A 26802-nucleotide genomic window follows, 5' to 3' on the forward strand; every position below is an offset into this window, starting at 1 on the left:
CCATAATTATGACATCATAGGCATTTCTCAGCTATAAGAGAAGATTTGAAATTACTTATTTGTTCATTTAATAGGATTTTGAGATACTAGATATTAGAATATCTTGAACATGTTTCTCCTTTATCTTTGTAACCACTCGAAGAACGGATACGTCAACTAGTTTCAAATTAAAACTTAATAGCCAGAGGTGGATCTTGAAGGTAAAAACTGGGGAGGGCAGCTAGAACCCAGACTATGATAGGTATATCATAAGTATATAGTAAACTTCCAAATATATATAGCTTAAATTATTTGTCATCCAAAAAACTGGGGAGGGGGCTTAGGTCCCCCAGTCCCGGGCTAGATCCGCCACTGTTAATAGCTTTGTATGCAGAAGAAATTTTTATAAGATTTTCGTAGAGGTTTATCGAAACTTCAGTAAAAGATTTATTTGTTTATTTATACAGAGTTCTGGGTATTACAGTCACGTATGAGGGATGGTATTCCTTGGCGAGCACACTATCCAGAGAATGGGAAAGCATGGAAGGGCCTGGGACCGGGATTTGACTGGTGTAAATGAGGAAAACTCAGGAAAAACTCACTCTGGATAATTGATCAGAAAAAGTTCTTACAGCTTTTCGACCGAATGTCCGTACCGGGAATCGAAACCGGGACCACTTGCACTAAAGCCGCGAGTGTTAGCGACTGCGCTACGCGAAACTTCAGAAAAAGAAACACACTGAGAGAGTTGCTACCATTCTGATGGTAGAGGAAAACAAGATTTCGCATTAGAAAGCTTAATTATGTAGTGTTGTAGCTGTAAAATATATGTTAGCTTCTTTAAGAAATAAAACTATTTGTTAGTGTTCATTATTTCTTTACCTAATTCACGGAAGACCTGAGAAATATGGAGGAAAGGCAATATATTCCTGGAAGCACCGCTAGATGTGGAAGGAGTAACTATTCCGTTCCGGCGGTTTACTTTCTCTTTGCGGAACTTCCTTGTTCGTAAATTACCATTTAACAATTATACTGATCCATATATGTATATAAAATTTTAACGGCCGACTCCAGTAAACTTGGTCGGTGCAGTGCTGGAAGGAAACCATAATAATAATAACGTATGAAAAGCGAAATGTGTGTAATCATAATTTACTGTCCCGTTAAGCACTGGACATTCCAAATTAGTGAATGATGTCCTGCTTTTTTTTATAATGGACAGGTCATACAAAGAAGAATCAGGTCATCTTGCCATTACTGAATTTGTATACGGTCGATCTATATCTTAATTTTCGTTACTCTGTAGTTTCTTGTTTAACCAGAAATATATATATATACTTTTTCCTTTCTTTAAATGTTTCCGTTTCGTCGTTCGCATGCCTGCTTCAAATGAACATGTTATGGTCCTTGAACAATGTCTGCATGTTTTTGAAGAGTTAGCGATAACTCATTCATTTTTTTTATTGATAGTACTGTTCGACTAGTTACAACAGAAAAAGGCCAGTCTTTTAAACACAGGGCTCGATTAATGCAAATTGAGATTTCTCGGAGTTATAAAAGACTAACGTCAATTACCCGCTTCGCTGCGTTAAAAGAAGAATTTAAACCTATAGAAACAAAGAAAATGTAATAAAAAAAATCAGAAAATAATAAGTAATGTGTATAAATAAAAATTGAGATTAAATATTACTATTGTGGGCTGAATTTGGTTTTGAACGGCATTGAAAGTGTCACTGTTCATCTCAGCGACACTGAAAACTATGAATTCGACACTAATATCAGTCATTTTCGATCATTTTTATATATCTCCTCCCTCCTCCGCTAAGTTGCACCGTCAAAGTAAAATGAGAAAAACCATCCCAGGCCCGAACCTCATCTATATTGAACATTTGATCGGGTAGTTCAAGAGTTATTAAGCCACAAACATATAATCCCTTTCATTTTTATTTATATAGATTAGTGTTAGTAGATAAGAAGATAGATTGATTTTACTTTGAAAAAAAAAAGTTCATTGATTATATAAATTCAATTCAAAAATGTGTATTTTTCTTTTCAAAAATAAAATCTAGGTTTATGAACCTTTACGTTTAATTTATAATTTTAATTATTACTTAAATATTTTTATTTGCAGTGGATTAAGTTATATTTTGGCTCTTTTTGCTATTAACCTAATTTTGCTTGAAATATGTTATTTTTTTTCTAGATTGACTCTATAGGTTAATATACTGTACAGTTGTCTTCCATATTTTAAACTGAGACATCATCTTAGTGTTGCTTTGGCTCCAGTTATCAAGTCAACAAGCTTGCAGATAACTATCAATAAGATTTACTTCAAACCCTCTGACCAATAGTATTGGGACACTTTTCTTTACTCTTCAGTAATCTTCCACCTGATCAAGTTGCCCTACGTGTCTAGAATATAGATGAAAACCATGATTTACGTACACAATGCTTATAGTTGGATCTTACACTAGAAAAAAAAAAAAAAAAAAAAGAGAGAGAGCGTAAGGTGACAATATTATGAAAACGCTAACATCATATGGTAAATTTAGCAAGTTACGAAAATATAATAATATCGTGTCTTTCTTAATTTCACTAAGTAAAAGACTTATGCGAGTCGATATAAATGCTGTGCAAACACTTGTTAACATGTTTTCATTATATTTATAAACCTTAACACAAAGGAATTCATATAATTATTACATGTAAGGGCTGTTTAATTCTGTAGGTTAATCTGTCTCTATACCTAATGATTCTAATGGCTCTAGATGAAAGATGGTGTTTTATAAATGACTAGTTGTTCAAGACTTTTCGTCCCACTCTACACTATACGAGTAGGTTAAAATCGTACTATTTAAAAACTCTAATACAGTTGGAACTCGATAACTCGAATTCCTTGATAAGTTAACTTTTTTCACATTTCCTTGAACTCTCCATAACGCTAAAATAATCTATGTAAATCGAATGTTTTAAAAATTACAAAGTCGATAAGTCGAATTTTAAGGGTTCCATAATCATACTTAAAAACTTTCGTATCTGCGAACCTCTATAAGTCGAAGTTTACCTCCATAAATCGAATATCTCTTGATGTAACCTCGATAACTCGAAGCTATAACTATTATATCGTAACGTAATTGTCATTGTTACTAATGGGTACTGTAATTGTTTTACTCATGTTTAGACATAAAAGCCCTTAACCTGTTTCTAGGTCAATAATCCTTCTTCTTTGGAACTTTCACAACCTCGAATTATAGAAGTTAAATGAATAAAACTTCGTTTTATAGAGATTATATAGTCACTTTTAATGAGGAACGCGAAACCCCAGTATCTCGAATTTTTGTTGAAGACACTTTGATAACTCGAAAAATTTGATAACTCGAATTTTTATATATTTCCTTCAGCTTCGAGATATCGAAGTCTCACTACCATACGCAATTATTCAAAGACACTGTCATACATAGCATTGTGTTGCGTAGCAAACGTTATCGCAGGTAGGCTAGCGTGCCTTTTTATTATTAATTAGATGCACAAACTATTAGGATAACGTGTTGATAAGAGTGGAATCTGTTTTCCATTGTTTCATGTCTACTTTTTTCTAATATATACATATATATAATAAAATATTGATTTCGGTTATTTTTTGTTTTCTCCCTCGAATTTAAGTTTGAAATATTTTGAGAGTGATAAGAGTTGTTTTCTAGTATTTATTCATTGCTCTAACTCGCTTAGAGGATATTAGCGAAAGAAATTTGACCAAGATTATCAAATACATATACATAGACAAGAGAATTTTAGTGAACTTTTACTCAAGATGGATCTATCTTGGCTACTAGGTACTCTACGAGATTGTTTTCCGATAGAAACAATGCACTGAATTTCACCTATAGCATTGTTTCTTACATAATCAGGAATACTTTAGAATATTTTAGGGTATAAGTTTCTGTACCTGTGAGAATTAAAGTTCTGCATTTTAATTTTTGTATTACTGAAATTTGCTGTCAAAGAGAGCACTTCGTATTATTTTCGGTAACTTGATCACTTTTGTAAGTTAAGAAAATGTTCACTTGATTTTAACAATGACTAATATATATAAAGATTTCATTATGAATGAGGTGCAAATTAATAAACACACTAACTCATGCACTTTCAAAACTTGGGGAAAATTTGGAGACAAGTGTAACACCATTGAATTTCATTGTACATAATACAATACTTAGCACTACTTACTGGTGAATTGCTATTTATTCTTCTTTCTTATTCTCCCTGTTTTAGTGGATTTAAACATGTCTTGATGTTAGGTGAGCATGTTCCAATCGCAAATTTCTTTGTACATTCTGGCACAATGTCTCTTGTTCTTCCACAGAGCATGGGTGAGGGTAGCATCAGTAGTGATAGCTTAGGCGGTCGCAGCAGCAGAGGCATCTCACCCGCTCGCTCCGATGAGAGTCTAGGACGATCTGTGTCACCGCCTCTGCCAGCGCCTACCCCTGTTGTCATGCAACAACAACAACCGCCTCCCAGACATAGAAAGAGAAGAGCTCCTAAACCTCCTCCATTGAACGGCCAGGAGATTGTAAGTATTCAATCCTAACTACATTTTTATTGGTCTATAATTTAGACCCAAGAAGAGAAACATGGAGTTAACTTTTCTTTTTCGGGCGGAAAGGTGAGGGGGGGGGGGGGCTACTGTATAGAAACATGGCAAATGATACCAATAAAGGAAATCAAGGAATTTTCGTTCCTGTGTTCTACGAATCTATTGGAAGCTGATGTTCAGCATGTGCTGAGCGAGAAAAAAGAATTAAATTCCTCCTGGAAATACAATATTTCTGGAATTCATTTGCAGAAAAATACATATTAAAATATATTTACGTCCCTTTTTAAAGATAACAGGGTCTTCAGAAAGAAAGTAATGGTGATAAGTAATGGTGGTAATAAGTAATTTACTTACTTATTTATTTAAGAAAAATGTTCCTTAATTTTTGCATAAATTTAACAATTTTGCTTTTGATTCCAGTGTCAGAATTTTACCATAGTAATGCGAACAAAGAAATATGACTAGTTAACGTTGTTAAGTCTCTAGTCAAACAAGAGTTCAGATCAAAAAGTGCTAGATTTCGGTATGCTTTATTCCATCAAGAAAATTTTACCATTGCAAAAATATCGCGCTCAGGAATTTTTCACTTCGGAGGAAAACTATACATATGCAACTACATTATGAACACTGACGACATCCAAAAATGCATTACATTAATGCCGAGGCAGTTCCTCTTGTTCTGTTTGTTTACATGTAAAGCTGTTTTGTAACGTCTTGCTGGCTGATGTTTTATAGTTGCATTTACGAACCGAATTGGAAAGATAAGATTTTGTGTTAAATTGTGGTAAAATGTTATTAACTAGTAAATAATGAGGATTAAAAAAAATAATAATAAAAGAAACCCGTTTGTAATCAAATACTGAAATTTGGTACCAATTGTATTTTGTAATTTATTTTCATCTTCTCGAAATACAGACTGTACAGAACTTAATGTGTATTTTGCACATATCCTGTTAATAAATCACAAATTGTTTCATTTTACAAAGATTGTACTGTGTGTATGTTTTTCTTGTATGTATTATCCTACTTTGCAGCACCATATCACCTGGTGTCTTGTAATAAGAAGTCTGGAGAGTAAGATAGAATGAAACTAGCGTTGAATAAATGTATTTGAACTTGTCTAATGCAAACTCTGTAAATTATCTATGCATTACATTTTAGGGCTTGGTAAATTCTTAAAATAGATCAATATATTAAAACAAAAATGGTTGTAATATACATCCTGTTTTTATTTGATTAGCAAGGAATGCGAATGTATATAAGTTGCGTAAACTTTGAACATAGGAAAATACAGATATGTGCGGCTTTTTCAAGTTGAAATAAGATGTTACTGATGACGTTATAACATAATGAAGTATCAGTTTCTACTTCATGATTTTCCTCTCTTGCTAGATGTATTGTAATATTTCGTTGTTGTTGTAGGTTGTTTCTGCTGGTTCATCAGAAGACAAACCAACTTCTCCGCAGACCACTCAGACCGAACTGACTGTCCCCAACAACGAAAGACACACATTGATTTCTCACTCGAGGAATAGCTCTGACAGCAGCGGTTACCATGAAGCTTCTGTACTAAGCGAAAGTCCAGAGAGCAACGGAGTCTCTTCTCTTGAAAGGTCAGTAATAGAATATAGATTTATAGAATGAAACGTAATAAGTATTCACTGTCAAGTTCAGTCTCATGGTTGTGGAACTATGTACAAACAGGATGGCCCAAAAGTTTCCTAAGAAAAAAATGCATTTGTAATTGGAAGACTTTAAATTTTAGGAACTGTAACAGAAGAGTAATTATCTTGAAATACTACAGGATAGTGTAATGTCAGAAACAATCCTATGAAATACTACAGGATAGTATAATGTCAGAAACAATCCTATGTATCACAACTTCCTGCCCATTATCTGGAAACAAAACGGTGCCTCACCACACAACATGGACACCTTGTCATTTTACCTTATGGGGTATAATTAAGAATGCCGTGTACGCTGCAAAAACCACAAAATTGGGAATGATTTACAAGACATTGAAAATACTTTTGATGATCTAAATGCAAATAAAGGTTTATCAAAAGTATATGTATTGTCGCTGCTTAGAATGTATTTCATATGATAGGGAACATACTGAGCATGTACAATAAATCGTGGTTCTCTTTCTTCCTTCAGCAATTTCCTTACTATAAGTATCATAATTTTATTCTCCCACCGAGGAAACTGACTTCGGGTCACTCTGTATATTGTCAGCTTTTTTTTTTTTTTTTTTTTTTTTCTTCGTAAATTCGCTTCATTGTATAAATTGAACAGTTTTTCGATAAATGAATAATCCGTAACAACGTTCATTAAATGATCTTTTGTTTCGGATGAATTTTGTTCGTATTAGAATAATTTATGAAACAAAATGTATTTGTCGCTTAATAAAGTTTTCAAGTTCACTTGTTCTTAGGTGTCATGGTTGACTCTTAAATATAATACAGATTGTCTTTTAGGATAATTTTCCAGTTAACTCCTTGCACTGAAATGACGAGTCTAGCTCGTCATGCCTTCCCGGTGGCAAATCGCACAATGACGAGCTGCATCCGTCATAAAATTTAAATTACTGTAGCATTACGTAGGGTTACTATATTGATGTTTTTGAAAGTTATATAATGATAAACCATCTATAATATACTTTTATAACTTATACTTTAATTATCAGAAATCAGAAAATAAATCGTAGTGGAAGGAGTTAACGATGATAGTTTGAAATTTGTAGTTTTTGTATGACATTAAACCTTAAAATAAACAAAAAAAAAATAAAATCATATGTAATAATAAATTAATATTATGTATGTAGTTTCTCTAGGATTCATATTTAACATTTGAAAAGACTCGCCTTGCTTCCAGTACTTTTTATATTTCGGTTAGAAGTTCATATTATTCTTCAATATCTCGACTTGCGCTGGAGCTATGGACACGAATACTTCTCCCTCATACTAGAAGAAATTATTGAGACATTATGTAGCTTTAGGTCCTGTAATAAGGAAACACTACGTATAATAAAAACACTAAAAATATTTTAGCACTTGATAGTTTGAGCTATTTCTAATCACTTCTAAGATGTAAAAATAACTTTTCTTAGGCATTTTTCTTTTCTTCCTCTGTCTTACTTTTTTAACTGGACCGTAGAAGTTGAATTTTCACCTGTCACTAACATCTTTAACTATATACACTTTTTCTTTTAGAAATAAAAGCCAGTGTTTTGTCACTTTTAACGGTAATACACGAATATCATTTTAATACCTATAAACAAATTTTGCACGTATGGAAACAAACAAAACTGGATTAGGGGATGTGTCCTTATCATAAGATCAAAAACTACATAATGTTTCAGTAATTTCTTCCAGGTTGCGGTAAGAGTATTCGGTCCATGGCCCTAGCGCAGGCCGATATATCGAAAAATAGTGTGAGGTTTTAACAGATACAATAGCCGGGGAAGCAGGGTGTTTTTTTTTTTTTTTTTTTTTCTATCTATATAATGATGAATTACTTATTAAATAATTTCAAATATTCTCCAATGAGTAATATAAGGGTAGTAATAAAAAAAAATTCTTGATAGCTGTATCCAATATGAGCAATGGCATTAAGATAAAAAACAATAATAAACGATAGACCAGTGTATTGTTCAAAATTTTTCACTCAACTATGTCTTTCCCTTGACTTCATTCAGTTTTCATGTGTGCGAATGAGTATATAATTTCCGACTTCCTGTTGTCGTTTAATGTACTTAAGGGTAATTATAAAATCTCTTTAGAAAATGTAGTGAATTGTAATTCTTTATAGATGTGTCGTGAACACTCGGTACACTTATTTTGTCTTGTAGTACTTTTATACTTACTTCAGTATCAAATAATATAGGGTGAAATCGTGGTTTCTTTAAGACCTTTTATGGCATCTGGTAACTCTGGAGACATTGAACCGCCCCGTAGAAGTTTGGATCCTCCATCCGGCAGAAATTTTCTATAAAAATATTAGACGTTATTCATTTGCGCAATAAAAATGTTTCGTCTCGACTCGTTCCCTCGAAAAATATGGAGTTAACTTTTCATTTATAGAAAAATTTTTAGAGAGGAAAATGTAATGAGCACAAGACAGTTGTAGCTAAAACTATAAATATATACGGTGTACATAGTACCTTGTACGTATAGTGTAATTCTATTTCTGTTATCCTACTGAACTACTTTCCGAGCGAGATTAACATTTTCCGAGTAGTGTTATTATTATTATTATTATTATTATTATTATTTGGTCTAGGAATTAATTCGTGCGGTTGGTACGCACACATTGAAGCTGTAGTACAAACACAAAATACATAAATACCTTAAGAAAAATATTGTCCATCGCTAGCCACCACTTTCGCCCATCTGTCAGGTAATGTACGGATTCCGTGGCGAAAGAAGTCCTCATCCTTGGAAGCGATCCAGTCAGAGACCCATGTTTCGATATCTTCTGAAGAAGTAAACCGCTGTCCAATCAAATCGTTGTTCATGCAATCGAACAAGTAGTAGTCCGAAGGAGCAACGTCTGGTGAATACGGCGGGTGGGGTAAAACTTCCCATCCGACATTTTCTAAATAGGTTTTGACCGGTTTTGCGACATGTGGGCGAGCGTTATCATGTTGAACAATAAGTTTATCATGTCTGTTCTCCCATTCTGGTCGTGTTCTGGCCAGAGCTTGCTTCAAACGCATTAATTGTCGTCGATAACGTTCTCCATTCATAGTTTCACCCGGTTGCAGCAGCTCATAGTACACCACACCTTTCATATCCCACCATATGCACAGCATAACCTTTGCACAGTGAATATCTCGTTTTGGTTGTGATGGACCTGGTTCACCTGGTTTCACCTAGGCCTTTTTTCGTTTAGGGTTCTCGTAATGGATCCACTTCTCATCACCCGTAATAATTCGATGCAGAAACCCCTTTCTGCTCTGTCGTTGAAGCAGCAATTCGCAAATGGTTTTTCGTCTTTCAACGTCTCTGTCTTTCAATTCATGTGGAACCCAATGTGACATCTTTTGAATCATTCCCATGACTTTCAAGCGTTTGGAGACTGTTGTTTGATCAACGCCTAATTCTGCTGCAAGTTGTTCCTGCGTTTGACACGAATCCTGCTCGAGCAATGCTGTCAATTCTTCGTCTTGAAATTTTTTTGTCTGTCCAGCTCGCTCTTGGTCTGCCAAGCCGAAATCACCACTTCTAAACCGTGCAAACCACTTCTGACACGTTCGCTCAGCTAGAGCATGGTCACCATACACTTCCACCAAAATACGATGACTTTCAGTCGCACTTTTCTGCATGTTAAAGTAATGCAGCAGGACACCCCGCAAAAACACTTTATCAGGCACAAATTGCGCCATGTTCACTTAACTACAAACTGGTGTTGTTGACGCTTTAATCCACTGCCCTATACTACGAACGATACGCGATGACAGGGGTTTGCAACACATGTGTGGATACACGGAACTGTGGGACGCTCCGTTCGTTGCGCCATCTCTTGTCCAACCGCACGAATTAATTCCTAGACCAAATATTATTATTATTATTATTATTATTATTATTATTATTATTATTATTATTATTATTATTATTATTATTATTATTATTATTATTATTATTATTATTAAAATTGTAACGTAACTATTAACCTTTTACATGCCTTGGAAATCGAATTATTATTATTTTTTTTGGTATGATTTCGGCCTGCCAATCTTGTTGTCTTCATTACTAAAATCATGCCAGGAAAATAATCATCCCATTAAGGATTTCTAGGTTAGTGGTTTTAAATCTTAACAAAGTGTGGCAAATTGTATTTGTGCCGAAGTTTACTGTGTATATTTTTGTGCATTTTAATAATCCATTACGGAAACTACAATTCTTTACTTTATTTTCAGCCCGCCCGATACATTGCCACGAAGTAAAAGGTCAACCAACAACAACAAGAAAGAACCTCATCACTTCTCGAGGTCACTTTCCAACCTTACTAACGTAGGGAATGGCGCTGTAAATGGTAACAGTAATTTGACCAGTGTTCATAGTATATCCACAACGTCACTCTCTTCTGTCCAGAAGAAAAAGAAGGCTCCCCCACCACCGGTGCCAAAGATTCAGGAGGTTTCCAAGTCCCAAGAAGAGATTTCAATCGATGTTACCAACAAAACTATCGCTGTAACACATGTTGAACAAAAGCCAAAGAGTCCACCAATCGAAACCATAACTCATGTGGGTAATTCACCAGAAGTTGTCAAAAATGGCGGCGACGATTCATCGAGCACTGTGACTTCTTCAGGAGGCGACCCCGAGGAAGACATCGCCATCTCAAAGAAACTCGATATTCACGAAGAACTTGAAGAACAGTTGGAAGACGTTGAACTTGGTGCAGACAAGTCGTCCCCATCTCCTGACCTAAAATCGATTGAGCTCAGTAGTTCTAGTAGTACTTCTCCTGAAATTCCTAACGTTAACAACATTCCCAATCACAGTAGTAATTGTGTAGGCCAGTCCCTGATCACAGGTAAGAATCGCTGTATCCCTCCATCCTTTGCTGGATCTACTGAAAAGTGGAATAATTTTCTTAAAGAGTTGGGTCAAGTATTAGAGAGCAGACCTCATTAACTTTTTGGTATTTGAAGTATGCTCATCATATTCTTTCACCTAGGTTTCTATACATTTTTTAAAAAATTTTAAATGCAATGTGTATATTAGTAAATTTACCCTTACACAAAGTAATCTACATCTATTCATGTATAAAAGTATTTTATTGTGTATGTAATAATTTGTGTTAATGTGTGTGTATATATATAAAACTCTCCACTGTGATATAAGGAAAATATACTCCGAAAATTTAGTTTCTTTTTGTATTGTAACTTGTGAATTATTATTATTTTTTTTTTTTTTTTTTAATTTTTACTTTTTATTTTTTGATCAAAGAAAGTTTGTTTCAAAGTACACTAGTAAGAAACCAGTGAATCAATATAAACAGTTTGGGGAAATATTTCATATTGCATTTATATATTTTCTTTATACGGTGGTGAATACACTGCACCTATTTACGCTAGAAGAACCATAATTTCTAATATGCACATTACTAGTTGGATAGTGGAGTTATCGATACCCAGTTTACGCTCTCTTTTCTTCTTTCTTTCTTTCTTTCTTTCTTTCTTTCTTTCTTTTCATTTTTTTTTTTTTTTCTATTCCAAGTGACACTTCTTTCTACGTTATTTTACCGTACTTCTTGTAGCATCATTGCTTTAATGTGCTGTTTTCGTAGTTGATATTTTGTAGAAAGTACTTGTGAAATTGAAGCAATCTTCGGTATTCATATGCAAAAACATTCGCAATTCTAAATCCCATAGTTTGCCTATCACGTGTACTTGGAAAAGCTATGAACTAATATATACATTGGTTCATAGAAGAATTTTACTGAGTGAGGCAAATAAGATTCTTGCAAAAAGTAACAAATATAACCTAGATAATTGCTGAATTCGATTCCCAGTGTTGCCATTTTGATTTAATCTGAATACTTATGCGTAACCGTCCTTAGAAATTAAGTAATGTTTAAAAGAAGTGCGCTTCTAATCTTATTCGATATTTCCTCTTTAGTACTGTACACTTAATCTTCAAAATTATTTTGTGACCAATTTCCTTTTTGTGAACCAACCGCTAATTAATGAAAGTTAATACGAGTAATTTCACATGTAAAAGTAAAAGTGTGTGTGTGTGTGCTTTGTACAAGTTTAAATTTTACACACTCAGTTCGCTATATAAGAGCCGTAAATATTAACACACTATCCATACTAAACGTAAGTTCTACATACACTTACACATATCTGTATATTGTCTGTTTCGTTCTAATCATACTCTAGATATAATTCAATAGTTATCACGCACTTTTCTTTTTTGTCTTACAATTAAAAAAAAAAAAAAAAAACTAATTAAATATATTTGGTAGTAGCGTCCTGGGAGTTTTAAATTTTCTAGCATACTTTGTCAACTTTTTTGACATAAACAAAAACAACAAAAAAAAAAAAAAAAAAAAAAAAGCTTTAAAACCCGTAAGAAAGAGCACATTTTCATTTTCATTTATGTTCTCAAATTTGTTATTTTTGCTCCTCTTCCTAATATAGAAAATAATTTGTTTGAAGGAAAGTAGCTTGTTTGAAGGAATCACTATGACTACTAAAAAAGTTGATTAGTTCTAACACGTGTGAATACTGAAAAAAATAAATTTAGCTTATAATTTATGTTGAAATAAATCTTAAATGCAAAGTTTTATATATAATTATATCATATTAAATAATAATAATAACTAAATGTAAAGTAGAAGTTACGCAATAAAAGAAAATGTTACAGCTTCCTAGTAGTTCACTATTCTGTAAATATAAATGCTCTCTCTCACTTTTTCTCATACAATTTTTATAGTAAAATCTAATGATTTACTCTCGACATTTCGATAAATTTCTCCCAAAGATATCAAACAGTGGCGGAGTTTGGTATTCTTGTGTCCTTCATAGTTCCTAATTTTTCACAATCCTACTATATCCTCAAACTTTCCTATTTGATACCTTAATATCTTAGCGCTTTCCTACCGCTTTCCTATCCTAGCGCTAGCGTTAGGAGCCTGTGGATTTATCTCTGCCGTTTGTATCATATACCTAATAAATTCAAATATTTACATTAAAAAAATATAGTATTATACTGATATATTTTTATTTCGAAACATATTTACGACAATATCTTATTTTGAAACTTATCAAAATCTATTTTAACACTAATAACATTAATTTTTTCGTGCATGCATCTTGGTATTTCTCCTGAAATAATGTTGTTTTTCTTGTGTACAGATACTTCCAACAAACCAAAGCCTGCTCCGAGAATACGCACTAACCTATCTTCAGTAGTTGCAGAACCTCTATCACCTGGTGTTGGTATTGGTGTGGCTAGTAGGGACTGTAGTAGTAGTAACAGTAGTAACAATAGTACCCATAACAAACCTTCAAAATCTCCACTACCGCAGAAACAAATTCCTGTTCCAAAACCCAGAAAGTCAAACGTACCTGGTGACAGTGCCTATGAAATGAATTCTCCTAGCAGTAGAAGGAGTAGTAAATCATCTCGTGATGTTAGTAACGGAAATGATGAAAAAATAGCAAATTCTACCCTGTATAAAGAGAAGCACCCAAGTACTGATAGCGTTCCTAGTCAAAAGCAGTTTCATAAATCTCGAGGAAGTTCAATGTCATCGTTAGGATCGTCTACGGGAAGCAGCAAATCTAGCATAGGCAGTGTAAAAGGTTTGTTCAATGCAGGGATCTCGATACTCTCAGTGCAACCACAACAGAAACAAATAAATCCATTTGAAACAGCTAGCAGCAAAACAAGTAATTACAGTGGGCCGGATCTTGATGATAGTGATTTGGATGTGGAAGAAAATTTAGCGATGTTCGAAAGCAACCATATTAGTCCTGCAAGTGATGATGTGTTTGTCTTACCTGAGAACACAATACAAACGAAAAATTCGTCTACTAACAAAAAACGGAAAGCTCCTCCTGTACCTGATAATAGCGGTATTGGTCGCCGATCAAGACCTCATCTTGCGGATGTTAATTGGAACATGTCGAGAAAGTCAAACGCGACAACAAATATTGAGCTGAATTCTGAACAATCAGATATTGATACCTATTCGGACGTTGTTTCGTACTACGACTCGGAAACTGATTTTAGTTCTGTTAGTGGGAACAGTACACCAAGACTACCGCCATCTACTGCGCAAGGAGAACCATTTCGACGCTCGAGAGTGCGTGGAAGTTTTGATCATCCTAATTTAGGGTCCCTATCCAAGAAACCCAGTACAAGCAGCCTCCGAAATGCTGATTTGTCCTTTCTTGGTGGTTCTAACATGAACCGATGGCAGAATATGGAATCTTTGGTTGTGGAGGATGATGAACCGACTGGAGCTAAACCACAGTGGGGTCTTTATTCAAGCTCAGGTGCATGCGTTTTCCTTTTTATTTACTATGTCTTTTATTAAATATATTTCTCTATTTTTCTGATACTTTTTCTTAAAGCTATGTTTCTTTGCATGTGATTTAAAAAAAAAAAAAAAAAAAAAAATGAATTGCACACAAGGCTCGTGTGTGCTTGTAGGATATGAATATGGTAGAGATAGTGTACTTAGTTCTAGCATGTCTTCGTATGTTTTAATCCTCGAAAGTTGTCATCAAAGATAATTTTTATGCATAATGAAGATAGTTCCTTAAGTATTTAATTACTTGGGAATCTGTAATCTTAATAGGGACGGTCCTTTTTTCTACATAAGATCCTTAAGTATTTAATTACTTGGGAATCTGTAATCTTAATAGGGAGTCCTTTTTTCTACATAAAATTATGGTACAAATGAGAATAGTTTTGTTCTTAGATTGTGCAAGAAGATTTTTAAGAAAAGAAAATCAAGAGGATTCTCCCCTTTTTTGAGGAGTACAGATTTTCGAGTAAAAACAGAATCGAACTCTGCTTCAAACTAACCTTGCAGGTACAAAGCTATCAGCGTCTCTCAGGTACTTCTATGCACAAACTACCTCTCGACAACATTTATTTCAACATTCTTTATGCACACTATAAATCAGCTTGAAAGATTAAATATATCAGGAACAAATTCAGTATTTATATTAATGGATAGGAGAGGTTTCTGCTAACTTAAAAAACAATATCGTACACACACAATACTTCATTTATTGTCTTTCTATAGAATCATTTAAATATTACAGTATACCTACCGTTTGTCTTCTTTCTTTCTTTCTTTCTTTCTTTCTTTCTTTTAACTGACATTTCTGGTATTTGAAAATCCTAATCTTTCGCATGATAGGATTAGCTGCCTGCATGTGACAGGTCTTCTTGGCTTTTTTGCTTATTTACTACGAAGCAGGGTTTATTAACAGAATTTTGTAAAATTTCAGTTTTCGTACAATTTCGCGATATGAAACTTCTTGACGCAACAGGGTAGTGAATGTATGATTAAAATAATACAGGTATGTACTGTATGTTCAAATAAAGTACATGTGCAAAGTCATGAATCATAACTGCTTTGAAAATTAACTATTGAGATAGCATTTTCAAGACTGTCTGCGTTATTAGAATACTTTGGAAGTGAACTTAAATAATTGATGGTATTAGGTCCGTACTGTATTCTGAATCACTATTTGTTTTTCAAGTTTGTAACGTATTCTGTCTCTGGATTTATGAAAAAGTACTTTGAACACGTTCATTAGAACTCAAAATTAAGAATTATTAGAACTTCAAAAATTTAATTATGCAAGTGCATTTCAAAGTTAGTTGTCTACAAATTCATGTAGCTTACTTAATCCCACTCTTCCTCCTCCAAAAAAGGAATGTCTAAGATGTTTGTAAAGAGTCTTAATACTTATGGTGTGTTAGTGTACAGGAAACACGTTCACAAATAAACTACAGTTCGTGTTTACTGGATGTCTATTCCCAATTGGAACGAGTAGTATTCGCTTCTGAATTTATGTGGACAAGTGTGTTCAAAGACTAAAGAAATTGTATATTGTAGAAATGCATTCCATATTCTCAAAAGTACCTTAAGACAGAAAGGGTTTACCTTTGAAACTTGGCAATGAAAACTTAAAGTATAGTTCCTTTAGCTTGTGAGTTTAATCTATAAATAATAGTGGTCTTTGTCTTCACTTTTTTTCCCATTTTTATATGCGGTCAGGCGTTTTCGTCTTAAATAGACATAAAGAATCAGGAACAGAGTAGAGGTTTTGTTGCATTTTTAAATTTCATATCGTTATTGAATTAGTATAATCTTTGTAACGTTATTTTAATGTTACTTACTGTATATTCAACTTTCTCAGGAAAACCCAAGTGAAAAGCACTTTTTGATTAATAAATTTAGTCAGTTGACGTGTATATACGATGTAACATATGCTTTTGAAACTCCACATTACTTCATTAAATAGTTCTTATATGTTGCATATATTATACACAGATCAGTTGTCCTTTTCAATTTTTCTTCATATTTACGAAATATTGATGCATACAGGAAACGGTTTGGATAGTAATTACTATTAGATGCAAAATATTTGTTGTTTTCAAATTATTTAGGTAAAAATTAAGTTTCTGTCAAGATTTAAAACTTGATGCACGCTTAAAGTTTGTCAATATATTTTCCATTGAGACTAAAATAGGGAATTGTGCTCGTAGTACTGCTAGGTTACGAAGGTTAGTGGTAAAGTTGGAAAGCCTTGAGCGCAAGTTCTCTTGTTACGCCGTCTTACTTTAGGTAGAGAAACAGCTTTAAGTGAACAGTGTAAATCTATTCTTTCTTTGAAACGTTTAGATTTCTTTTGCTTTATCAGTAGTCATCACTTATTTTCATTTGTCATCCTTCTTCTTTAGCTTGAAAAGTTTTAATAGTGGAACATTCAATTGTATAATTACTTTCTGTTTATTTTAATAATATGTGTAACTCATTCATTTGTGTTACTAAAATGTTTCGTTCCACAACACAACTATAGTTTGTAATTGTTTCAAGATTATAAGAATGAATTACACCCATTAGTGGATGTTACATTTCATTTTGAAAATTAACCTCAATCTATACTTCTAAAATCGATAGTAATGTTTAGTTTGAGCTTTATATCAAGTAGTTTTTCCACATTTACTAAGGAAGTTACTTCGTGATTCGAGTAGTGATTTTACATTAGTTTTCAACGTAAACAAAATATTACATCAGAACTCAGTACAAGAATAATTAGCTACAGTTAGACTATTTTCAGGTTAGTAATATGGATTCACAGATAAAAAAAGTAACGATTCTAGCACAAAGTTGATACGGAGCTTCAAAAAGAGTATGCACCCATATTTATTTATTTTCAAACAGTATTACATTGGGTTTAAGTGTTTTCAAACGCTTATTAATTTGTACTACCTATTGCAGAAGAGGGTAGTGTGAAGGAAAACCCGTTGTTTCAATATGGCGCTGACGCTGATGAAATTGAGCGAGCGTTTCAGTGTGCAACAGCCGAACTCGACGCTGCTCTGGATGATGAGGAAATTATACAGGATACAGAAGTAAAATTGCAAAATGAGGTAAGAAAACTTTTTTTAATGTTTTTATCAATTATGGTATTTTAGAACATCTGTGTTTTACTATAAAGCGATATTTGATATAAAATTCATCAGATAAAAAAAAAAAAAAGTATTAACGTGCTCTGCTTGTAACTCTAATATTAATTAATCGGATCATTTAATGCTACGTTAGTTGTAATTCCTTTTATGAGTCATGCTGGATAGTGTTTTGGCAAGATATTCAGTGTCGAATTCTTTTATTTCTTGCCCGAAATAAATAATATATTGCTTGTTAAGTTATTACAGTGAAAAGTTTTGAATTACGGCTTGAAGAGCAAATTGATCGATGTGTTTTGTAGTATAAACGATATTATGATTGTTGTTTTTTAATGAACCACAGAACCTGTGTTCGGGATTGTCGTAAATGGTTCTCACTCACAGATTTTAATACAAACGTTACTACATATATGATTTACTTGCAAGACAACAGTGCAAGTGCAACATATCTAATCTTTAACTTTTTTTTTTTTTTTTGTTTGTTTGTTTGTTTTAAAGTTGTTTTATTATATATAATAAAACGAACTAAGAGGAATTTTTGCGAACACGGGGCATACTGTACACACCAACAGCAGAAGTATTTCTGTATTTCCAAGTAAATGGTAAACCTAATTCAATCTGTTAATCCTTTCTAGGATCAATACTTGAAAACAATTTCTTAAGGTTTAGACGTAAAGCATGTCCCTTGATCTAAACTGAAACCTACTTATATGCAAATTAACTTAGTTCCCTAAGGGTATAAATTAATATAAATTGTCATTCATAAAAAATAAACCTAAAATTATATCATGTTAATGATGATGAAGATTACTGTATTGACAGTTACGTAGAATCAAAAGAACTATTTTCGTGGGTGGTATGTTCCTTTACACAGAAGGAAATACGTAAGTATGAAGCACTTAATATTGGTGTGTGAGCATAAACACACGATTATTTCACCGAATTTCGTAGGAGATTTTAATAATGATTTCGTCATCAAAATCCATTAGGTTTTCGCCAAATGCGGATTGTGGTGGGCAAACGCCGTATGCGTAAGTTCCTTCGTGGTTCTCCCGTTTCCTCCCTCTTCCTTCATTCCATCATTTCGTTTATTTCTCATCACAGTCTCCTTTACCCTATAAGGCATAATCGTGGGACGTAAACTTAAGAAAGACTATTACTTCTATTACAAATTCACCCCAGTTTAACGGTTTTTTTTTTTTTTTTATTATTATTATATATATCATGAAAACTAGATTTATGAAGGAATTCAGTTTAAAATTCATGGATAGGTTATTATTTAAAAACTTCCAGGTTTGTTTTGAATGATGGGATTTGTACTTTTGTGATACCATCAAAATCAAAAGAAGTTGGAAACTTTAGAAACGTTAAGTTTTTTAAATATGATATAAATTTCATTGTGAAAAATATCCTCCTAATGTGTATTCCACTTTTCAATGCAATATATAATAAGATTACCAGATTTTCTCAACTCAATCGAAATGGTAGTTCAATAGAAAGTTTGACTTTATCCTAGGATCTGTAAATCGAGGAACTGTTCCCGGGAAATGAGGACTTCTAGTAATCTTTGTATAAAACACTAATAACTGTAGAAACTTTTTCTTTCCTGGTAAATGTCTTTTGTATTTTATTATGTTCTATCAATCGGAATCTTAAGATACGGTCTGCAAGATAGTTGTTTTTCTGTAATGCTTTCATCAAAAGTTCCTATGAGTCTGATGTTTACTTGTACAGTGTCCGCGTAAGGTACAAATTAGAAATACAGGTTGAATTGTAAAAACTTGTAAGTAAATCTTGAACTGAAGCGTGTGTATTACGTCTGCAAAATATTTAATTTATAATGAATCTCTGTATAATGTAAGTGAAACATAAATAATTTAAGACTTGCTGCAGAAAACAATGTAAGTGCCACCTTGAAATGTTTCACTTACTTTATTTTTTTAATACGTACGTACTTTATTTTTTTAATACGTTTATGCCTTAGTTAGATTTACATACTTGGTTGGCTATGTTTATTTTTTTATTTTATTTTATTTTATTTTATTTTATTTTATTTTATTTTTTTATTTTATTTTATTTATTTTATTTTATTTTTTATTTTTTTATTTTATTTTTTTAATTTTTTTATTTTATTTTTTATTTTATTATTTTATTTTTTATTTATTTTTTTTATTTTTTTATTTTATTTTATTTTATTTTTTATTTTATTTTATTTTTTTTTATTTATCGATCGGGCACAATTTACTATCTTTTGTCTCTACTATTACAGTAACTACTGGGTTTGGCACTTATATTGTTTTCTACAGCGAGTCTTCAGTTTTGTACTCCTATTGCGTTTTGTAGTTTACGACACACTGACATACGGTTTCATATTAACGTTCTACTTGCTTTGAACAGGAACCAATTGATTACAGTATGAACTCGAAGCAGAAGTTAGCAACTGAGGAAACCTCATCAGAAACTGAGGGTAGTGAGCAACTTCCGCCACGAATTAAGAAATCAGAGGAAGTAGTTTTGAAGGCGAAGATGAATCAAGAGGTAAGTTGACAAAGTTTATGTTTAGCTGTTGGTAAATTTTTATTTATTTATTTTTTTCCGTAAGGCAAACATGAACTAAGGCTGAACTACAATGAACGTAAGATTTTGTAATACGAAAATAATTTAAATATGCAAACTCACTTTAGTTCCTGTATGTCAAAATGAATTTTTGAATTTCCTGTTTTGACCTTAATTCCAAATTTTTAATCAATTAATAATGTAATACATAATAGAGAGAAACTGAGGTTTTGTACGTTGCAGAATGAATGCACCTCCACATCCTGAATTGAATTCAGCTCCAAATTATACGGATCAATTTTCACCCCTAAATACCACTTTTTTAAGTTACCGGAGAAAAAGATGAAAGGAAGGAGTGGCGTTAAATTTACTCCGTAATTCTAGACTTGAACATCTCTGTCTGAAGTTTATTTTTTTAATCTTAAGAATATATATATTCGCACTTACAAATTGGAGTATTAAATTTATCCATTTGAATTTCGTCAGCTTAACCAGACTTATTGGAAAGTTTAAAAGAAAATAGACTAATTTCATCAAAATCTTTTGAAAGTGGAGTGTCTCACAAATGCATGTCGATTGAATGGTAGATGCATCTTGAATAATAGACCTCGTTGAAGTTGACGATTATATCATGATTAGAATTCTGCTAAATGTTCAGGGATAGCTTGTTTGAAGGTTAACCATCTTTCAGCTCTGAGTGTAGACGAGACAAGATCTAAAATTTATTACGGTATAAGAATCACATTTACCCAGTGCGCAATTATAGGCAGAGAAATTAAGCAAACTTACTACTCGATTATCGGGGAGAAATTGCAATGCTGGTTATTGACAAAAGACAAGACTACTAAATCTAATTATTTGACACTTATTTACTTTTTAAATTCGTAGATTTAATATTCTCAGCACATTTTTAAAAAAAAAAATATTTTCTTACAATCTTCGTTTATTTCTTTTAACAGGCTGCTAAACGAGAAATTGAAGCAACGATCCAGAGCACTTTTCAAGAACTTGAGAGTGAGATAGTTCCTCCGCCTCCTTCACTCCCATCCCCACCGCCATCCTTGGAAGCTGGAGAGGGATTAGTAGACGGCGACGCCGACATCGAATGGGAATATCAATTACCAGCGCCTCCAACACCTTTCCAAGACTACCAACCTCCGAATGAATCGGATGCTAGCAATGAAGAACCGGTTGATGATGACGATCTGAAACAAATAGAAGCTCCTCCAGGATTCAAAGAACCTGTTAGTAGAAGACTTTCGTACACAGGTTCTGAACACGAATCAAGCAATGAGAAAGTCTCTTCGACACGGTCGTCAGTAAGCGCTTCCCCATCATACCAAAACGATATTGAAACCCAGCAAACTATCCGTCCTCCATCATCATTGTCGTCAATGTCTTCAGCTGCAACGGATACTGGAAGTACGAAAGGCTCTGAGAAGAGAGAGACATTCCGAACGGAAGCTAGGCTTTCCATTGAAGACAAGGAGCCGCCAACGCCGGTTCATTCACAACCTGTCACAACATTCACTGTAATTAAAAACAACGAAACTCAGCTTCAAAATTTCACATTAACTACTTATACTAAAAGCGACACTGTTGAGCGAAGACTGTCGAAATCTGAATCTTTTAGCCATCAAAATGCCATACATCAGCCTAGAATGACGGAAGAAGATTCTTCTAGTGTAGAGTTCAAGAAACCTGCTGACCGGGGACCAGCAACTATAGTGAAGCGAGGTTCGTCTACGTTAGGTCGTGTAAGCTCTTTTAGCGAAAGGCCATGGATTGTGAAAAGAACAGCGTCCGTTTCCTCCCTGACTAGGACAAATAGTCAAGATGATTCCAGTATGGCGAATGTCCATTCACTTCCGAAACAGAAGGGACATTTCAGTGGTACAAGAACGGTGTCATTGCATAATTTGTCAGGACACAGCCATGAAAATCAGATTTGTGAAGATAGGAGAGACGAACGTAGTTACAACAGGGTCAACGGACACTCCGAAAGACTTAGGAAAACTAATAGTGAAGCTAATATCAATGTAGGTAAGTATATAGAACCGTACGAATAGTAATTATTATTAACTATCTGTAAAATATAGATACTATATTATAGACAGAATGTCGAAATTGTGTGCATAAATCAAATGTATTATAGAGGTTTAGATATTGATGTTGCACTTACAATATTACATGGTGCCCGCTCCATCGTGAATAAGTCGTGGATTTTGTATATCATAGCAAAATCTGAATTAAGCCGTGAATTTCGTTATCAAATCTTAAAAACCTAGAAAAGTTTCAAATCAATTACAAGAAAAAGTCGAAAGAAATTTTGTTTATATGTTTATTTATTTATTTATTTATTGATTTATGTGTTTTCCCGTTTCTTGTATATACAATTGACATTTTAAGATTGAACAAGGGCAAATTTAGTCATTCCACTGCAACATACCGACTGCCGGGTGTTTTTTTATTGTTGTTGTGCGATCAGTGAAGATTACTTTTACAAACTTTCCGAGCGTAAGTTCGATTATTGAGTAGGAACCCTGTATTACGAACACAGAAGAGTAGTAGGGAATTTTGTGTGTGTGTGTGTGCGTGTATGTGTATGTATGCTCTGAAGAATTAATATTTACATTAATGCTCTTCGTTACTCTTACTCCCTCTCATGTTTTTGAATTTTAGTGAGTACCTTAAAGATACCGAAGCATATATATCTGCCTCACTTTCTACCTTTTTAATGTTCTTCGTTATCAATGTGTATAAGTTATTCAAAAAAGTGGAGAATTATTTAGCGAAGGGCCCTAACAACTTACAAGCAACGTACAGAACAAGACAGGATCAGATCCAACTCAAACTTCGCCCACAGGACAAATAATGGAAAAGAAGAAAAAATACCAAATTGGAGCTGCTTCCATCGAGAAACACCAGAGATATGCTCCGCAACATAATGCACCACGCGACAATATGATATAAGGTAAACATCGCTAGATACCCATTTATGTCGAAAACGGAAAGGATGGGCAGCACCAGGATGATATCAAGATATTTGATATGCTATAACACTGACTTGGCTGCCATCTTGAAAGCCGCGAATTTGAATGTAGCGTAAGGTATTGAAATGAGAAGCGGGGTGTATGATATATCAATGTAAGACAAAATGTAAAAGAAAAACCAATGATGTAACCGCGAAAAACATATGTGTAATGGTGTGGACGGGACGAAGTGTGAAGACTCGGGCAAAACAAACGTGTATTCGAAAGACAGAAAGAATAATACTGCAAGATCCCACGACTATGGTACGCGACAAGTAATTGCAACAGTGTCTGTGCATGAAAGTGCATCCGCCTTGACAGATTAGGTCTTTCGAGGATATTAGGATTCCGCTTGGAATCCGTTTTCACCACGGTTGCAACCCGCGGTATGAGCGCTCATTTGGAGACTACACAAACTATAAAGGACTATCTCTAATGGAACAGCAATTCGGCAGGTCGCTCCGGAGTGTAGAAGATGTTATCTTGGATTGGTGATCAAAAGCACAACCTAACTGGGATTGAAGCCCACTTCTGGACAACGTTTTGTACATTTCTTGTTCAAGTTTCTTGCTGTTTCGTGTGAACAAGGGACATTTTGGCCCCCGTTTGTTTAAACAACACTATCTGAAACAAAGTGTGTACGGATGAGAAAGCTAGCCATGTTCTAGCGTACATTTCTTTACGAATGTTTCTTTTTCTTTGCGCGGTTTGCTACACTGTTTCACGACGGTCCCAGTCACGATATCAGGGAAAGGCAGCGTTCTGCATTGACTCGATGAATTCCATGAGTTGTTGCAGTTTCCCACTAGAAGGCTCGTTTACCACACAATGAGACGACTCGAATTGTTTACTGGTTTCGAGAGTCTCATCCACTTTCAATTTTGAAACATCATGGTTGTTCAAAATTTCCAGCATGTGTTCAGTTGCTTGTCGTTCGTCCACTGTCAGTTCTGTCGATTGGACGTACACTTGTTTTGGAAGTACACTTTGCACCAGTAACACCACATTGAAAGGGTTCGCCATGGAATTCATAGAGTCAATGCAGGCAGCTCTAGATTGGTGTTTGTAGATAAACGATACTGCAGACACATTCACTACACAGAATATTGCGCGTTTTGGCTTGCGTATGCCATAAACACACTATCATTTCTCACTGGCCAGCCCCTGTTGTCACTTTCACTTTGTTCCGTATATGCCAGTGAAACCAGTAAACACAATTCGAGTCGTCTCATTGTGTGGTAAACGAGCCTTCTAGTGAGAGACTGCAACAACTCATGCAATTCAACGAGTCAATGCAGAATACTGCCTTTCCCTGATATTGTGACTGTTTGAGACCGTCACAACACAGTGTAGCAAACCGCGCAAAGTAAAAGAAACATTCGTAAAGAAATGTAAGCTAGAACAAGGCTGGGCTTCCTCATCCGTACACACTGTTTCAGATAGTATTGTTTAAACAAACTTTTTTTTTTTTTTTTTTTTTTTTTTTTTTTTTTTTTTTTTTTTTTTTTAAATTTATTAAGAACACGAAACCGCAAGAAACTTGAACAAGAAAAGTACAAAACGTTGTCCAGGAGTGGTCTTCAATCCCAGTTAGGTTGTACTTTTGATCACCAATCCAAGATAATATCTTCTACACTCCGGAGCGACCTGCCGAATTGCTGTTCCATTAGAGATAGTCCTTTGTAGTTTTTGTAGTCTCCAAACGAGCGCTCATATCGTGGGTTGCAACTGTGATGAAAACGGATTCCAGGCGGAATTCTAATATCTTCGAAAGACCTAATCTGTCAAGGCGGATGCACTTTCATGCACAGACACTGTTGCAATTACTTGTCGCGTACCATTGTCGTAGGATCTTGCAGTATTATCCTGTCCTTCGAATACACGTTTGTTTTGCCCGAGTCTTTCACACTTCGTCCCGTCCACACCATTACACACATGTTTTTCGCGGTTACATCATTGGTTTTCCTTTTGCATCTTACCTTACATTGATATATCATACACCCCGCTTCTCATTTCAATATCTTACGCTAAATTCAAGATCGCGGCTTTCAAGATGGCCACCAAGTCAGTGTTATAGCATATCAAATATCTTGATATCATCCTGGTGCTGCCCATCCTTTCTGTTTTCGACATAAATGGGTATCTAACGATGTTTACCTTATATCATATTGTCGCGTGGTGCGTTATGTTGCGGAGTATATCTCCGGTGTTTCTGGATGGGGGCAGCTCTAATTTGGCATTTTTAATTCTTTTCTATTATGTGTTCCCTGGGCGAAGTTTGAGTTGGATCTGATCCTGCCTTGTTCTGTACGTTGCTTGTTAGAATTTTGATTCGAAATAAGAATGAGCCCTTAAAATTTTCATATCAATGAAGAATTCTATCAGTGAGAGAATTAAAATTTCAGGATCTCGGTTTTTGTGCCTTATCCTTACTTATTTTTTCATAAATTAAATTAATTTCAGTCACTAAACGTAGTTAGCCCGTGAATCTTACATTCATATGGTTACCCTAGATAACTATCTGGTTCGTGTAACTAACTATATCAAATGCTAATTTTTCTCTTTTTTTTTTCTTCTTTTGCAAGAAAGTTCATCTCGGTGTGTTTGACTAAACTTAAACTAATGGATTAATGAATCCGGAAAACTAAATAATTTTTGTCCCCTAAAATGGTTTTATTTATTTTGTTACATATAGAAAATAGGCAAAAAAAGTACTTTGACGTATATACTTTCATGTACACTCATGTCCAAAATTATTGTCGCATGTCTATAAATATGTTGTTGTAGGAATATAATTTGATAACGAATTCGTCCGGTATTTCTTATAATGTTAGTATCTGTATAATCGGCAAAGACATATTTATGTGGCAAATTTCATGTCAAAAGAGCAGTAAATAAGAACAATAAAACGAAAATAAAACTTTCTTGCCCATTTAGCAACATTTTGTTTCTGCACCAGGTCTCAAAATGTTTACCAGAGAGTAAGCACTCTATAAACGAGATTTCTACTGTCCACATAATTCTCCTAGTTAGTTAGAGGATTTTTTGTTAATGCATGTTCTGATATGGCTACTTGAAGGGAAGAATCACAAAGATTAGGTTTGAAGTGTTTCTAGACCAATTGTGAATACGTATCTAATAAAACATGTGTTTATAGGAATATCAACGTATCCGGCGAGAAAATGTCAACACTACAGGTAGTAGAAAGTCCACATTGTCTATACCTAATAGTATCGAGCTTGGAGATGAGGGAGAGGACATTTTGCCTGTTTATCTTCTTTTAGAATACCCTGTGTTTGGTAGTGAAAAAAGTTTTATTACAATGGTGACGAAATGGGCATTCTGTGAGTATGCAGTAAATTAGAGGGAAAGGGGGATTCTAAAAATTTGTCCCCAAAACTTCCCCTTTTTAACCTTGTTTAGTTCTCGTGTTTAAAAAAAAAAAAAAAAAAAAAAAAAAAAAAAA

At 34.0% G+C, this 26802-nt stretch overlaps 1 protein-coding gene across 5 annotated transcripts in view; it reads left to right on the forward strand.

Moving 5' to 3' along the window:
- The window catches only part of LOC145668640 (uncharacterized), a 745356-nt gene that overhangs the window by 705425 nt on the left and 13129 nt on the right, over nt 1-26802 (forward strand). For 4 of the 5 annotated variants that reach the window (XM_081736683.1, XM_081736684.1, XM_081736685.1 and 1 more), the window contains 7 exons: nt 4343-4552; nt 5999-6189; nt 10497-11116; nt 13446-14591; nt 17561-17712; nt 20146-20286; nt 21264-22347. In XM_081736683.1, the coding sequence (XP_081592809.1) occupies nt 4343-4552; nt 5999-6189; nt 10497-11116; nt 13446-14591; nt 17561-17712; nt 20146-20286; nt 21264-22347 (3544 nt within the window). The remainder of the gene's footprint in view (nt 1-4342; nt 4553-5998; nt 6190-10496; nt 11117-13445; nt 14592-17560; nt 17713-20145; nt 20287-21263; nt 22348-26802) is intronic. The other variant, XM_081736687.1, reaches the window with a different exon arrangement.

This window comes from Thermobia domestica, chromosome 13 (assembly GCF_964235325.1).
Source record: "Thermobia domestica chromosome 13, izTheDome1.hap1.1, whole genome shotgun sequence".
In the NCBI taxonomy this organism is placed as follows: Eukaryota; Metazoa; Arthropoda; class Insecta; order Zygentoma; family Lepismatidae; genus Thermobia; species Thermobia domestica.